The 13,912-nt window shown below is 41.7% G+C and overlaps 1 protein-coding gene across 14 annotated transcripts in view; it reads right to left on the bottom strand.

The window, feature by feature from the left end:
• The window catches only part of LOC118393661 (MAP kinase-activating death domain protein), an 85,242-nt gene that overhangs the window by 14,249 nt on the left and 57,081 nt on the right, over window positions 1–13,912 (bottom strand). For 9 of the 14 annotated variants that reach the window (XM_052461959.1, XM_052461956.1, XM_052461962.1 and 6 more), the window contains 13 exons: window positions 13,667–13,770; window positions 13,448–13,531; window positions 12,725–12,883; window positions 12,363–12,495; window positions 10,204–10,266; window positions 9,545–9,665; window positions 9,335–9,440; window positions 9,082–9,192; window positions 7,696–7,803; window positions 7,295–7,459; window positions 7,038–7,110; window positions 6,247–6,353; window positions 2,809–2,878 (listed from right to left, as the gene is read on the bottom strand). In XM_052461959.1, the coding sequence (XP_052317919.1) occupies window positions 2,809–2,878; window positions 6,247–6,353; window positions 7,038–7,110; window positions 7,295–7,459; window positions 7,696–7,803; window positions 9,082–9,192; window positions 9,335–9,440; window positions 9,545–9,665; window positions 10,204–10,266; window positions 12,363–12,495; window positions 12,725–12,883; window positions 13,448–13,531; window positions 13,667–13,770 (1,404 nt within the window). The other 5 variants (XM_052461960.1, XM_052461966.1, XM_052461969.1 and 2 more) reach the window with 4 other exon arrangements.

Genomic DNA, 13,912 nt, shown 5'->3' with positions numbered 1-13,912 from the left:
ATGTCAGTCTTTTCTAGTGAATGCATATACATTACTAATATTGTATTATTATTAATTTTCTCTAGTAGAAACCACACACATCTTTACTACTATATATTCACCATTATTCTGGTTGCTGTGGAATTGAGGTGTTCACAGTGAATCAACGGCTTGCATGTCTTTTTGACCAAAGACACAGGGGCTAGCGTCGCACTGTACCAGGGCAAAAAGCATTGTTTTCTACAAGCTATGCTGACAAGCAAACAGCCACAGCTAAGTTACGTATCTATCATCTTTAAAGCTAACTATGGAAAACTTATTGTGTGTGAATAAAACTTGGGGACAGTTTGGTTATGTTTCCACCATGTCTGCATACCGGACTACCATCTTCATGACTGTCTGCATAGTTCACCAGAGATGAGTTCACAAAGTTAGAGAATTTCATCTGCCCAGTCCACAGCGAGTGGCAAACAGCTCTGACAAAAAGCTGGCTCGTTTCTTTATTTTTCTTAGTTTGCGAGAACCACCCAAACTTCAACCTCGCTTCTAGCTTGCCGCCAGCTTTATCCTTGTGGTACATGTCAAACAGTATACCTGAATGAGTTGGCTCAGTTTCTCACCTGATAAAAAAAATATATAGTTTGGTTGTTTCCTAAAAAGTGTTTTTTTTCCTGCCTCCCTTACTTACTGTTCCTAGATTTGTTTTGGTGAATAGATTAAACTGTTTGTAGCAGCAAACCATTTGAATACAGGCATCAAAATGATTGTGTAAAGAAGGACATACATGGCCCACGGAAAAGGAAAGAACTCACACGAATGGCTTGAAAATACAAATAAAAAAATCGGAGACTGTGCATGAGTCACAGTACGAACAAATGTGTACAGCAACAACAATGTAAAACAATGTGGAGAATGGGAAAGAAACTAAGCAGGACATTATAGGGGAAAAACAAAGTGTGTTAACCAAGAAACTGAACACTTAAAGATGTCATAAACACATAAGCTGTTAAAGGGATACTTTGGCATTTTGGCCCTTTATCTACTTCCCCATTGTCAGATTAACTCATGGATACTATTTTATATATTTTTATGTCTCTGCGTGCAGTTTGAAGGAAGTTGCTAACTAAAACCATTGCTAACTAGCGTTAGCGTAATGACGGCGTTTATGGGCTCACGAAACTACATCTAACTTCCTTTATACTAGACATAGAGACATAAAAATGGTATCCACGAGTTTATCTGACTGGGTAAGTAGATTGCTAAAATCCCGAAGTGTCCTTTTAATGAGGCCCAACTCCCTAGACCAAGTTCAAAGCCAGTGTCGGAGGACAGACTTTTCATTAGTAACTGAACCTACGAAAGAGATGTAGGGGTCGGAAAAAATGGGGAGGGGAAGGGGGCAGTTCAAAACCCTCAGCTCCCCACATTGTCAAGTCGCCAGGTTTCTTCGTCTCAAAACCCCAAAACATTGAGGGAAAAACAACGCTAGAGGGGTTTGCTTTTTTCAAGTGATGGGAGAGGAGCAGAAAGTTTCATAAACTGTCAGAAGGACAGGCAGAAACTCAGGCAAGGGTACAAGAAAGGAACGAGGGGGATTCTGCATAAAGAATGAGGGGCATGAGAGAAGGTGGGAACGGAGAGGAGGAATGCTCTTAAGTGAGGAAAGTAGAAGAGAAATTTGACAGCACTTTACCTGCTGGAGAATGAAGGTTTTCATAGCGGCAAAGATGAGGGTAACGTATTACAAAAGCAGCACAGAGACACGGCAGTAACCCAGTCCAGCGCTGACAGAGATGGGGGCTATCACCTATCACAGTTCTAGGCCTCTCCTAACAATCTCACTGGTCACTGGTTATCGATTTAAAATATGGCAGTATAATAAGCCATGACAAACCATCTACTGTACACATCAAGAAGGAAATGCTCTAAATATCTAAATAGTAGCCCTGGTCTCAGGAAAGGAATCACTAATCACATTTAGTAAGCACCATTGAGCAAAAATGTTTTGAAATGGCTGAAATACTACCTGAACATGCCTAAGAAAGCACATTTTCCTTTTCTTAATGGTTTGTTTTTGTGCCTCCTCAACGCAACCCAGATGTGTCCATTTCCAACAAGTTAGCATCCTTCTATCCTGAAGATCAAGCAAGCAGATCAAGTACCCCCTAGGAATCTAAATTGAAACCATTTTTCAAGATAACTGAGAGCTGAGAATATAAAATCAACGTAGGTGTTCTTTATTCTTAATGAGCGTTTTTTTTTAAACCGTTAAAACAAGATCTGGGGCTCTGCTTCCCTTTGCTCTGGGCTTTGATGAATTTCCCTCTCATGCACATTACCATCTTATTTGGTCGAGTGAACCCTAAAACCATTTCCTACCCAAAAGCACGCATTTCCAACATTTGATCCTTACGAAAGTCTGATGCAGAAACAAGCTGTGCATCAAGTCTTCCGTCATAATACGACAGATCTGACTCCTAAGATCTCATGGTTAAAAACGAAAAATAGTTTTGGACAAAATGAAATGACAGCAAATAAAAACAGAAATCTCACAAATAGGGTTGTTTTGTCTTATTTGATCAAATCAGCAATAAATATGAAATGAGCAAACATTCCTATTTGTGAGGGCTGGACTTCTCAATTGCCAAATGAAACTAGCTAATTCTAACACGGACTATATTTGCCCCGAGGTAAGCAAGAGCTGTTGTGAATCCACTGAACCCCGAGTCGTTACAGTTGCTATCTCTGTGTGTCAGCGTTGCGTTTGTCGTGAAGCTGAGTTACTGCCGTGTCGAGTACAGACCTAGAATCAATAGATGGGGTAATTACCAAATTCCTCCAGGACAAAGACTCCCTTCACAGTATTGCACTTTTTAATGTGATTCAGCTCTATGAAAACCTAAAACAAAAAACAAACAAAAACAGCAAGACAGAACATTAGCAACTCAATGACAACAGGCTGAAATTAAACATTTCAGATAGAAAATGAACAACGTTAAATTCTCATCTAGTCAATACTAAAAGGGAAAAATGGATGGTATTTGCAAGCTTTTAAACGCTACCAAAAAGAAATAGGAAAGCACAAAACAGAAGTTTCCATGATTGAATGCTTACATGGGCTGGGGTTAGGTGAGTAGAAATGCATTGTGGGAAGGTCTATGATGAAGTGAGTGCTATTAATGATTACTTGCTGAATGAAACTATAATATGGCAATTTGTTCGCACTATAGTGCCTTAGTGTGCATCAGCAAAGCTATTGTGAAGCAACAGTGAAGCAATGGTGACTGCTATTAAATCCGGTTTTCCCGACTAATGCAAATGCACTGTGGCCCATGTAATGCTTTGAATACATGGAAATTCCATATGAAAACAGAGATGAGAACACATAAAATAACATTTGCCACACACAGCTAAAAACAATTGTGGAAAAATAACCCAACCAAAAAAATGGCATAACCGCTAACAAATAAACACAGCAGAGGTTGTGTACCTTCCGCTCCTTGCAGGGGGAGAGAGCATGGAAGAGAAACGGATTGAATTATTATCGGACAGAAGAGCACAAACACTGGACGGCGCTCAAAGAGGGCGCTGCACTATCCCCCAAAAAACAATCAACGTAATGGACAGGACTTGTACGTATTAACAGCTATCAATGCCAATATAATATACCCATCACAGACATTTCTACTGGAATGATAAAGTGCTAAACTACGAAAGGTGGAAAAATAATAACTACTGAAAGTTGGTTCGAGTCTATACTTTTAACAGCTGGTCCTTTTTTTGGGGTTTGTTCCTGGGCCTAACCCAGAAAATGACAGTTACTACCAGCTTAACAAAACCAATAATAATACACGATGTAATTACATTATTTCAACCCGTTTTGACTGCTGGGAACACACTCCCACCCCCAATGCCCTCCATGCCCCCTCCTCCAGCAACAAGGGCTGGCACCAACAGCTCAGTAGCACAGGTACAAGAGGGCACTCTGCCACATCGCCTCCCCAACAAAACAGGCTGTGTCACCTATAACAACCTCACCCCTCTGTAACATGCCCACGTATTTAACCCTACGTTGACCCATGTCTGACACTGGAAGCTTGGGTGGGCCTGCACTGGGAAAATGTAATGGGTTGGCGTTAACTATTACATGAAAAAGTTATTTTACAACAAGATTGTTAAGTGTTTGTTATTGCGTGAATGATGTCTATGAATATGACATTTACTACTGGTGCTTAAGCTCCCTGCAGAGCTGACGGTGGAAAAAGAGGTGGTTTGAATTTGCCAAGCAGCATCTCAATGAGAGCCATGACCATTATCGTACAATTAGGTTGCACAAACTGGGTGTGCACAAACTGGGTGTGCACAAACTGGGTGTGCACAAACTGGGTGTGCACAAACTGGGTGTGCACAAACTGGGTGTGCACAAACGTATGTGTTGTTCCTTAAAAGGGCAAGTTAGGTGTCTGTAGTAGGGAAAGGGTTTTTACAAACTTATGACTCTTGTACGCTTGTTAAATTCTATATGATGATGATGACAATGATGTAACTGTTCTTCAACCATAGCAATGTGTTCTAACCTGTTAGGTGGCTCAAATTAGACCAACGTGTGTTGAAGTGTTGCATCAAAAAGAAGGCACAATCAAATACACTCTCGATTGGCCGCTGCAATGTCTAGCCTCAACTTTCAAATAGGTGCGCTGTGTGATCTAAAGAAATCAAGAAAGCAGTTCAAAGCGATAGGACCTTTCATAAAGAATGTAGTGGTCAGAAACATTCTTTTCTATTCTACTACAATTGAGTATTACCTTATGAGTAGGCATTCTGTGTTGATTCAATGCGTTTTTGCCACAATCCTACAGTGTGATATGTCCAGTGTGTTTCGTCACTTTGCTTATATTAAATGAGTGCCCACTCCTATGACCCTCAATCATTGGCGGAGCAATTGTATAATTGTTATTTCAGATCCAAGCATTTCCTTTCAGTCCAAAAATATCTACTTGTGACAGTGGTGAGGACTGAGGTCAATTATATTCTTACTCAAGTTGATTAAGGAAATGGAATTGCCCCACCCCCAAAAGATGTGAATACTTGAAGATGTATTTTTCATCTAACTTTTATAGGCAGGTCAAGGGAATTTAAGGGGACAAAACTTTAAAAGAACAGTAAAATAAAATGGCAATTATTAATGAAAAGTCTTTGCACAAGGTCATCCGTCTTATCTCTGACCTCTGAAATCTCTCTAACACAAACAGAACACTCGCCTTCCCCCACACACACGAACAGACGACAAGGTTTGGGCACCACAAGTAAGAATGCTAACTATTAACATAATATTTTTGTATTTTATATATATTTTTGAAATGTCCAATTATTATATTTTTTAACCCCTTTTTTCCTCCCCAATTTCGTGATATCCAATTGGTAGTTACAGTCTTGTCCCATCACTGCAACTCTCGTACGGACTCGAAAGAGGCGAAGGTCGAGCGCCATGCATCTTCCAAAACACGACCTGCCAAGTCGCACTGCTTCTTGACACACTGCTCGCTTAACCCGGAAGCCAGCCGCACCTGTGTCATACAGCTGGCGACCTGAAGTCAGCGTGCATGCCCCCGGACGCCACAAGGAGTCGCTAGGGCGCGATGGGGACAAGGACATCCCAGCCGGCCAAACTCTCCCCTAACCCGTACGACGCTGGGCCAATTGTGCGCCGTCTCCCGGTTACAGCCAGCTGCGACACAGCCCGTGATTGAACCAGAATCTGTAGTGACGCCTCTAGCACTGCGTCACTCGGGAGGCCTTTAACAGAAATGTTTAAGTGGATATGCGTTTTCTTCTTGAAACACACATCGTAGTGACTGCACAAATAAAACATAACATATTTTAAATCATAGAAAGACAAAGCACAAAAATGTATTCTTCCTCTAAGGTCATGATCAAAACAGTGACTGAAAGTACCTTCAAAATGTACTCTGCTTTTGCACTCAATTCAGTAGGCTATAAAATATTTATCAATGTCAAACATAAACAACCCTAAATGCCGTCTATTCTCTCTCTTTTTTTTAAAGGGACCTTAGAGGAAGTGAGACACAGTTGTGTGTGTGTGTGTGTGAGAGAGAGAGAGAGAGAGAGAGAGAGAGAGAACGAAAGAAAATAGAAAAAGAGAACAATTGAGGTGGGTGGAAAGAGGTTAAGTGGTTTTGCGTGTGTGTATGTATGCGTGTATGTATATATTGTATATGTGTGTATGTGGTAATACAGGCCTCCTACCTGGCTGTGCATGAATTTGAGGTTGATGCCTTCCAGGGTGACTTGCAGCAGTCCTCCCTCGCCCGTCTTCATGTCCTGCACAGGGAACTCTCCACCCAGCTCTGGACCTATGGAGAGAGGGGCAGATCGCTTAAACCAAAGGATCCCTCCCCTATCCATTCTGCTGTACATCTCTTTTGAAAAGTGTTAGTGATGACAGATAGTAAACGCTTTACTTGGCCAACTGAGCTGATTGACTCAAAAGGTTATAGAATTTATTGGATGATAAAGCAGTAATCTAGAGCTCACCTTTACTCAGAGTTATTCCTACACCCTAAAGTTATACTTTTCCATAGACTATGAACTATTACTAACTGCTATTAGCCCTTAGGGCAGTGGTATACAAACCTTTTCATTGGGAACCCCATTTTGTTTGCCGGCATTTCTGGGGACACCATTGTTTTTGACAAATGCAATGTCAATTTTTACATTAACAAATAACCTTCAATTCATTACATTTTCATCTCTCTTATCAAAATGAAAAGAATCCAATACATTCATTTTTAAAATGATCTTTCTCATAAACGTTTGTATATTGTCCCATACAATAATCTGTACTCTCAACAAAAAAAAAAAATCTCCACATTTTTTATATATATATTTAGGCAATCCCACTGCTATTCCTCTGCAACTCCACTAGGGGTCCCGACCCAGACTTTGAATACCATTGCCCTAGGGCTATACATTTTCAAAACGCAGAGCAATCATACATTGGTGCTGCCTCAAAGGGTCTAGCCAACATGCACACATACCTGGTTTAATGCTCTGCTGTCGTGCAGCAGCCCTTTCCATGCTGTCCTTCACACAGTAATACAATTCACGACACTAGACAAGAAAACATTTGAATTCAGATTATGCACTATGGAATAGGAAAAGTGTCTAAACAAAGTCTGACATGAAAGTCACCACATTTACAGTCACCTTAATCAGAGGTTCCACTAACACGGATATCATGGTGTTCATAATTGCTAGCCGCATTTCAGTACGCGAGCGGACAGTAGAGGCTCACCTTCTTGGTGTAGAACTTGTTGAGTTGAGTTTCCTGGCCATTGCGTCTCCACAGACACAGCACCTTGGTCTTGGGACAGTAGGTCATGTTAATGAGCTTCTCGTACCACCAGCGCTCATACACTGTGCCGATGTTGCTGCGCAGGACTATGCAGTCGTCACACACCTGAATGGGGGAAAAGGACAGAGGAAAAGGATGCAATTATTTGATCTACTGTCGAGCTAAACGCTTGATCTACTGAAACTACAAATTGCAGCATTTTGACAGTTCTTGACAATGATTGGTAAATTTGATCTATTCAGATACTCTTGTCTGGCTTTCATGCATCTCTTGGGCACAATAAAAAAAAAACATGAACAAGGCCTAAGTACAAGGAAGGTCCGGGAAAGTGAATCTCATACCTCCATGAAGAAGATGTCCCCCGTGGTGTCTGTCCCAGCATGCACCACGAAGGTCTGCTTCTTGATGTGGCGGCTTCCGCTCGGTCTGATGGACAGCTCGCGGCCATTCTGAAATGTGAGTGAACAAGACTCTAACCCTGCTCCCACAATTTTTGAGGCCCCATGGAAATATAATTAACACAAATAAATCTGAGTCAAAATACATCTGTTTAAGCTAGAGATATGTTTTTTTGGTTGTTGCATGGGCTGCATCTCAATCCACCGCATCCGCCGAGATCGCCCTACCACATCTGTGGTGAAAGGTGGCAGAATTAGAAGAACGGTGTTTGTCAGACTACGAGATACCCAGAAAATTGGTCTTCTCACAAAAACGTTTGTAGCGTCTGAACAGTTTAGCCTATAAAACTATTATGACCCCTCTGTGGAAATATGACTCTCACGAACCCGATGGTGTTCTCCGTTTTGCTCTACGAAGTTGTAACAGACCCATCTGCCAACTTCTGTCTGTAGCATCCAAACAGTTTGGGCTACACAGTAATATGACCCCTCTGTAGAAAGGCGAGTCTCTCACGAACACGTCAAAAGTTTGGACACACCTACCAGTCAAAAGTTTGGACAAACCTACTCATTCCAGGGTTTTTCTTTATTTTTGAAAAAGATAAGAGAATGCCAAGTGTGCAAAGCTGTCATCAAGGCAAAGGGTGGCTACTTTGAAGAATCTCAAATATAAAATATATTTAGATTTTTTTAACACATTTTTGGTTACTACATGATTCCATATGTGTTATTTCATAGATCTGATGTCTTCACTAATATTCTACAATGTAGAAAATAGTACAAATAAAGAAAACCCTTGAATGAGTAGGTGTGTCCAAAGTTGACTGGTACTGTACAGTCGGTTGTTTTGCTCTAGGAAGCCCACAAGCCTCATCTGAAGGTCCCCAGTACCAATTTTAAAATAATCTATGGAAGTATATATGGAGACTGTTTAGTGACTAAAATAAGGGGTTAAATACATGTCAAATTATAATAAACATTTCCTGATCTTTCTTATATCTCTCAGATATAAGAAAACACTTATTTTAGATTTTTCTAGGGGATTGTTGTTCAATGTAGTGAATCTGTTATTCAATGCTTTTCTATGAGTAATAGAATTAATGCCAAATCAAATGTTTCATTCCTGGCTTAGACTCTAGCGGGTTAAACAGAGATACTGTATCAGCAACACTGATAATCTCACATACACTAAAAACATGTGTTGCATAAAATTATCTGGCTTGAAGGACCATATAAAACTTTTAATCTATATGCCACTTGGTAGAACAGTTGACCCGCCTTAGTGGCTCCTATTTTATTGAAGAGAGAGAACCCTTGGTTCGTTCTTACCAAATTAGCCAGTTTGTCCAGACACTCATTGATCTCCTGGCTGTGGCTGAGGCCGATGTGGGACTTCCCCATCAGACGCCTCACCTTCTTCCTGATGTCATTCTTGCTCACCTGGACAGACAGAAACAGACAGACAAACACATTTAGCAAGACACATTGGGAAATATATGATGCCTACCTATCTTAACATTTGTAGTTGCTACAGTTGACATACGGGGGTTACGGAGTCAAACATTGTGTGTGATAGACCCACCTTAACCATTAGCATGTAGGCGATCATATTGTGCAGTAGAGTAGCTAGCAGCCTGTCCTCGTCGTCCTCCAGGCGCTTACGGTCGTGGTCCCCGAGTGACAAGTATCTGTGTAAACAGTGGTAACCATCAGACTCGAAACAGGAAACACAGCTATACAAGGATGGCTGACATTTCAAAAATACAGATCCACTCTAATAGGCAACCTGTACCTGTCAATCATCTCTTGAGGTCCCTGGTCCATACCCATCCCCTCCCTCTCCAACATGACAGCATCCAAGTAAGCATCCTCCCAGAACTGGACCTGGTCCCACAGTGTAGAGCGCTCCTTACCTACACAAATATAACACACACTGGCTTATCTGTGTCCAAAGGTCACACACATCATGACCACAATCACAAGGGCACACAAAAACACAAAACTAGTGTTACTGTACAAAATCACCACTAGGTCAAAATCACCTTCACACTGACAACGACATGTCACCCCACACTCGCCAGTAGACATGCATTAACAGACACATGATCCCACAGAACCTTACATAACTGCACACACACACACACACACAAACGAACGAACGAACACCCATACAAACACACATCCATACCAACACAACACACCTGACCATGTAATTGTTGAAAAGTATTTTTTTCAACCAAGAGACATTTTCTCTTGTTTACTTATCAATAGGAGCCTTGCGACATTGTTTACAATACAAACCCCTCAGTGTGATGGGCAATCCAGTGGCGGTAAAGATCAAAGCACCACATCAAAGCACCAGACAATACACAAGTGAGCACCAGAACCCAGGTGGGCATTGCATCCAAGCATAAACATAGAAGGTCAAAAGATGAAAGATGTCAGCCCTACTCAGAGAGAAGGTTTCCATGGCAGCATCCTCCAGCTGGTCCCACATGGAGCTCTTGTCGCGCCCTGCAAGGTGTTCCCGGGACACGCAGCAGGGAGGAAGAGGAGCAGCAGAGCAAAGAGGGTTAAGCTCAGAGCTGAGTGGGTTAATGGCAAGCCAAAAGCAGAGAGAGAAGGGGTGAAAGGACAAATAAATTGACCCAACCTCATTCACTTCAGACCTACCTTCACGCTTTATAGTACAGTTCATGCAGTGTTAGTCAAATAGTGAGAAAGAGTTTTAGATAAAGAGTTTGACAAATCACACACACATATACATATATATGTAGCTGGAAACGGCAGATTCATGGAATATCTACATATGCGTACAGAGGCCCATTATCAGCAACCATCACTCCTGTGTTCCAATGGCACGTTGTGTTAGCTAATCCATGTTTATCATTTTAAAAGGCTAATTGATCATTAGAAAACCCTTTTGCAATTATGTTAGCACAGCGGAAAACTGTTGTCCTGATTAAAGAAGCAATAACACTGGCCTTCTTTAGACTAGTTGAGTATCTGGAGCAACAGCATTTGTGGGTTCGATTACAGGCTTAAAATGGCCAGAAACAAATACCTTTCTTCTGAAACTTGTCAGTCTATTCTTGTTCTGAAAAAATGAAGGCGATAAATTGCCAAGAAACTGAAGATCTCATACAACTCTGTGTACTACTCCCTTCACAGAACAGGACAAAATGGCTCCAAACCAGAATAGAAAGAGTGGGAGGCCCCCGGTGAACAACTGAGCAAGAGGACAAGTACATTAGTGTGTCTACAGTAGTTTGAGAAACAGACTCCTCACAAGTCTCTCAACTGGCAGCTTCATTAAATAGTACCCACAAAACAACAGTCTCAACGTCAACAGCGAATATGCGACTCCGGGATGCTGGCTGAGTTCCTCTGTCCAGTGTCTGTATTCTTTTGCCCATCTTAATATTTTAATTTTATTGGCCAATCTGAGATATGGCTTTTTCTTTGCAACTCTGCCTAGAAGGCCAGCATCCCGGAGTCCCCTCTTCACTGTTGACGTTGTGACTGGTGTTTTCCGTTTAAAATTATAAACTTGGATTAGCTAACACAATGTGCAAGTGGTACACAGGAGTGATGGTTGCTGATAATGGGCCTCTGTACGCAGTATGTAGATATTCCATTAAAAATCAGTCGTTTCCAGTTACAATAGTAATTTATAACATTAACCATGTCTACACTGTATTTTTTATACATTTTATGTTAATTTTAAAATCGACAAAATTTGGTTCTTTCAAAAACAAGAACATTTCTAAGTGACCCCTAACCTTTGAAAGGTACGCGCACACACGCGCACACACACTACCAGTCAAAAAGTTTGGACACACCTACTCATTCAAATTGTATTAGTCACATACGCTGAATATAACAGGTGTTGCAGTGAAATGCTTAAAAATACTGCTAATAAGAAATAAAAGTAACAAGTAATTCTTCTTGATTTTTACTATTTTCTACATTGTAGAATAATAGTGAAGACATCAACACTATAAAATAACACATATGGAATCACGTACCAACCCCAAAAAAGTGTTAAACAAATCTAAATATATTTAACTTTTAACAAGACACAACTGTTAATTGAAATGCATTAATTGAAAAGCTGGTTGAGAATGCCAAGAGTATTTTGATTTGTTTAACACCTTTTTGGTTACTACATGATTCCATGTGTTACTTCATAGTTTTGATGTCTTCACTATTATTCTACAATGTATAAAATGGTAAAAATAAAGAAAAATCCTGGAATGAGTAGGTGTGTACAAACTTTTGACTGGTTGTGTATATCTGTGTTTTGCCTTATAGGAAGGATTCACTGTTAAAAAAGGGAGACTTCGCGCGATGACGTTACAACGAGCAGCACCGCAGATATGAGATGAGCACGATGCAAGACAGCGGAGACGTTTAGCCTCGCGCTACAACGCTCTTAGATGTGGAAATTGACCTAATATTTTGTTTCTTTGTGCATGCAACATCTTGCTGAGTCTACTACATATTTACTGTAACTTTTTACCACAAAGTTGAACAGAGGGAGACTAAAGAAGACACGAGTAGATATTAAACCACAGCCTTTCTAAAACATCAGCCATCTTGGAACATACCCAGCAGGCCATCACACAGGTAAATCCTCATGCTTATGTCCTCCAAATGCTGGGCGGGAGGCCCCTTAGCCAGGACAGGCACAAGTTTAGCGTTCGCCTCCTTCACACCAGGCTTCATCTTTTGGGTCTTACCCTGGGCAAACACCATGAAACATATATCATGGAGTAATTTAATCTTGCCAAAGACATTCAAAAATTGGAATCACCCTTCAATCCTGCATTTACAAGTTTGACATCCACAGGAAGACTTCATGTCCTGCAGGGAATGCATTTGCATATCTAGAACCCCCCAAAAAAAAAAAAAAACAATTGCACTAATATTAACTGGTGAATCAAGCAGCCAGGAAGGATTTTCCACTCACAAACACTGAGCTGGTGGCCGGGTTGGTCTCAATCTCGCTGTCGGACAGTGTTCCCCTGGAAAGGTTGAGGTGGGGGGCTTGCCTGCCACCCAAGCCCTCTCCAGCGGTGCTACTCAAGTCACTGTCAGCTCCCAGCGTCTCCCCTGAGCTGTTACTTATCTGGAAGGGTCAGGGGTCAAAGTGTCAGGAGACTAGTGAATATCAGGCATACTGAGACAGAGAACTCACACTGAGTAAGGCTACGGCTAAAAGACACACAGGATGTGTTCGACTGAGGCCAAAAGAGACAAGAGTTAGATCAGTACTCCTCAACCCTGCTCTTGGAGAGCTGCAGTACTACAGGTTTTTTTTGAGGATCACTGAGTTACACTAAGGCTAAGAAACACTGGGGATGAGGTAGATTAGTATGACACGTACGGTTTTGGCAAGAGCCATTGTGCCAGGCTGAGACAAAGCAAGACAAGAGATGAGTAGGACCAAAGTTAGCAAAGACTAGAAATTAATCAAGCTCAGAATATAGTAAGATTGGGAAGCAACCTGGTTTGGGATGAGTGTTACTGGGGATGTATGGCTTGAGCTTGAGTGTAAACCTTGTAAGACTAGACTAAGGATAAAAATCACACTTTGGGAGTAAGCGGTCCTTGGGATGAGTCACACGGAGGAAAGGTTGAGAGGGGTTTAGGATTGGGGTGAGATTGTTTATCTGTGTTGGCTATGCCCTACCACTGTGCTGGCCTCTGAGTCCTGGCTGGTGCTTCGGGTAAGGACTGGCGGTTCAGTGCTGGTCACAGACTCTGTGTCACTCTTCTGCAAAGCAAGACCGAGAAAGTCCGAGAAAGAGAGAGATGAGCAGACAGAGGCATATAGAAACATTGGAAATTAACTTCTCAAGGGCCGTAGCGACTCCTGTTTTTTGTCATCTGGCTTTGGATAAGAACAGACCTGGGATCCGGAGGTGATGCTGAGGCCACTGTCAGCACTGATCTGGGACTTCTTCTCCTCCATGTCGGTCAGCTCAGGGTGCTGTTTTTTAGCCCCCTCCGCTCCTGCAGGATACATGTTGAGGTAAGCACTGGTGCCATGCGCACTTCCACACTGCCCCCTTACTGAGTGTCACATGATTGGCAACTGGCAGAGAGGTGGGGGGGTGACCTAACTGCTATTGAAAAGCTCGCACACGTCGCACTG

The sequence above is a fragment of the Oncorhynchus keta genome, chromosome 14 (assembly GCF_023373465.1).
Source record: "Oncorhynchus keta strain PuntledgeMale-10-30-2019 chromosome 14, Oket_V2, whole genome shotgun sequence".
NCBI lineage: Eukaryota > Metazoa > Chordata > Actinopteri > Salmoniformes > Salmonidae > Oncorhynchus > Oncorhynchus keta.
Note: the sequence above shows the minus strand (reverse complement) of the source record. Positions and strands in the feature narration are given on the sequence as shown.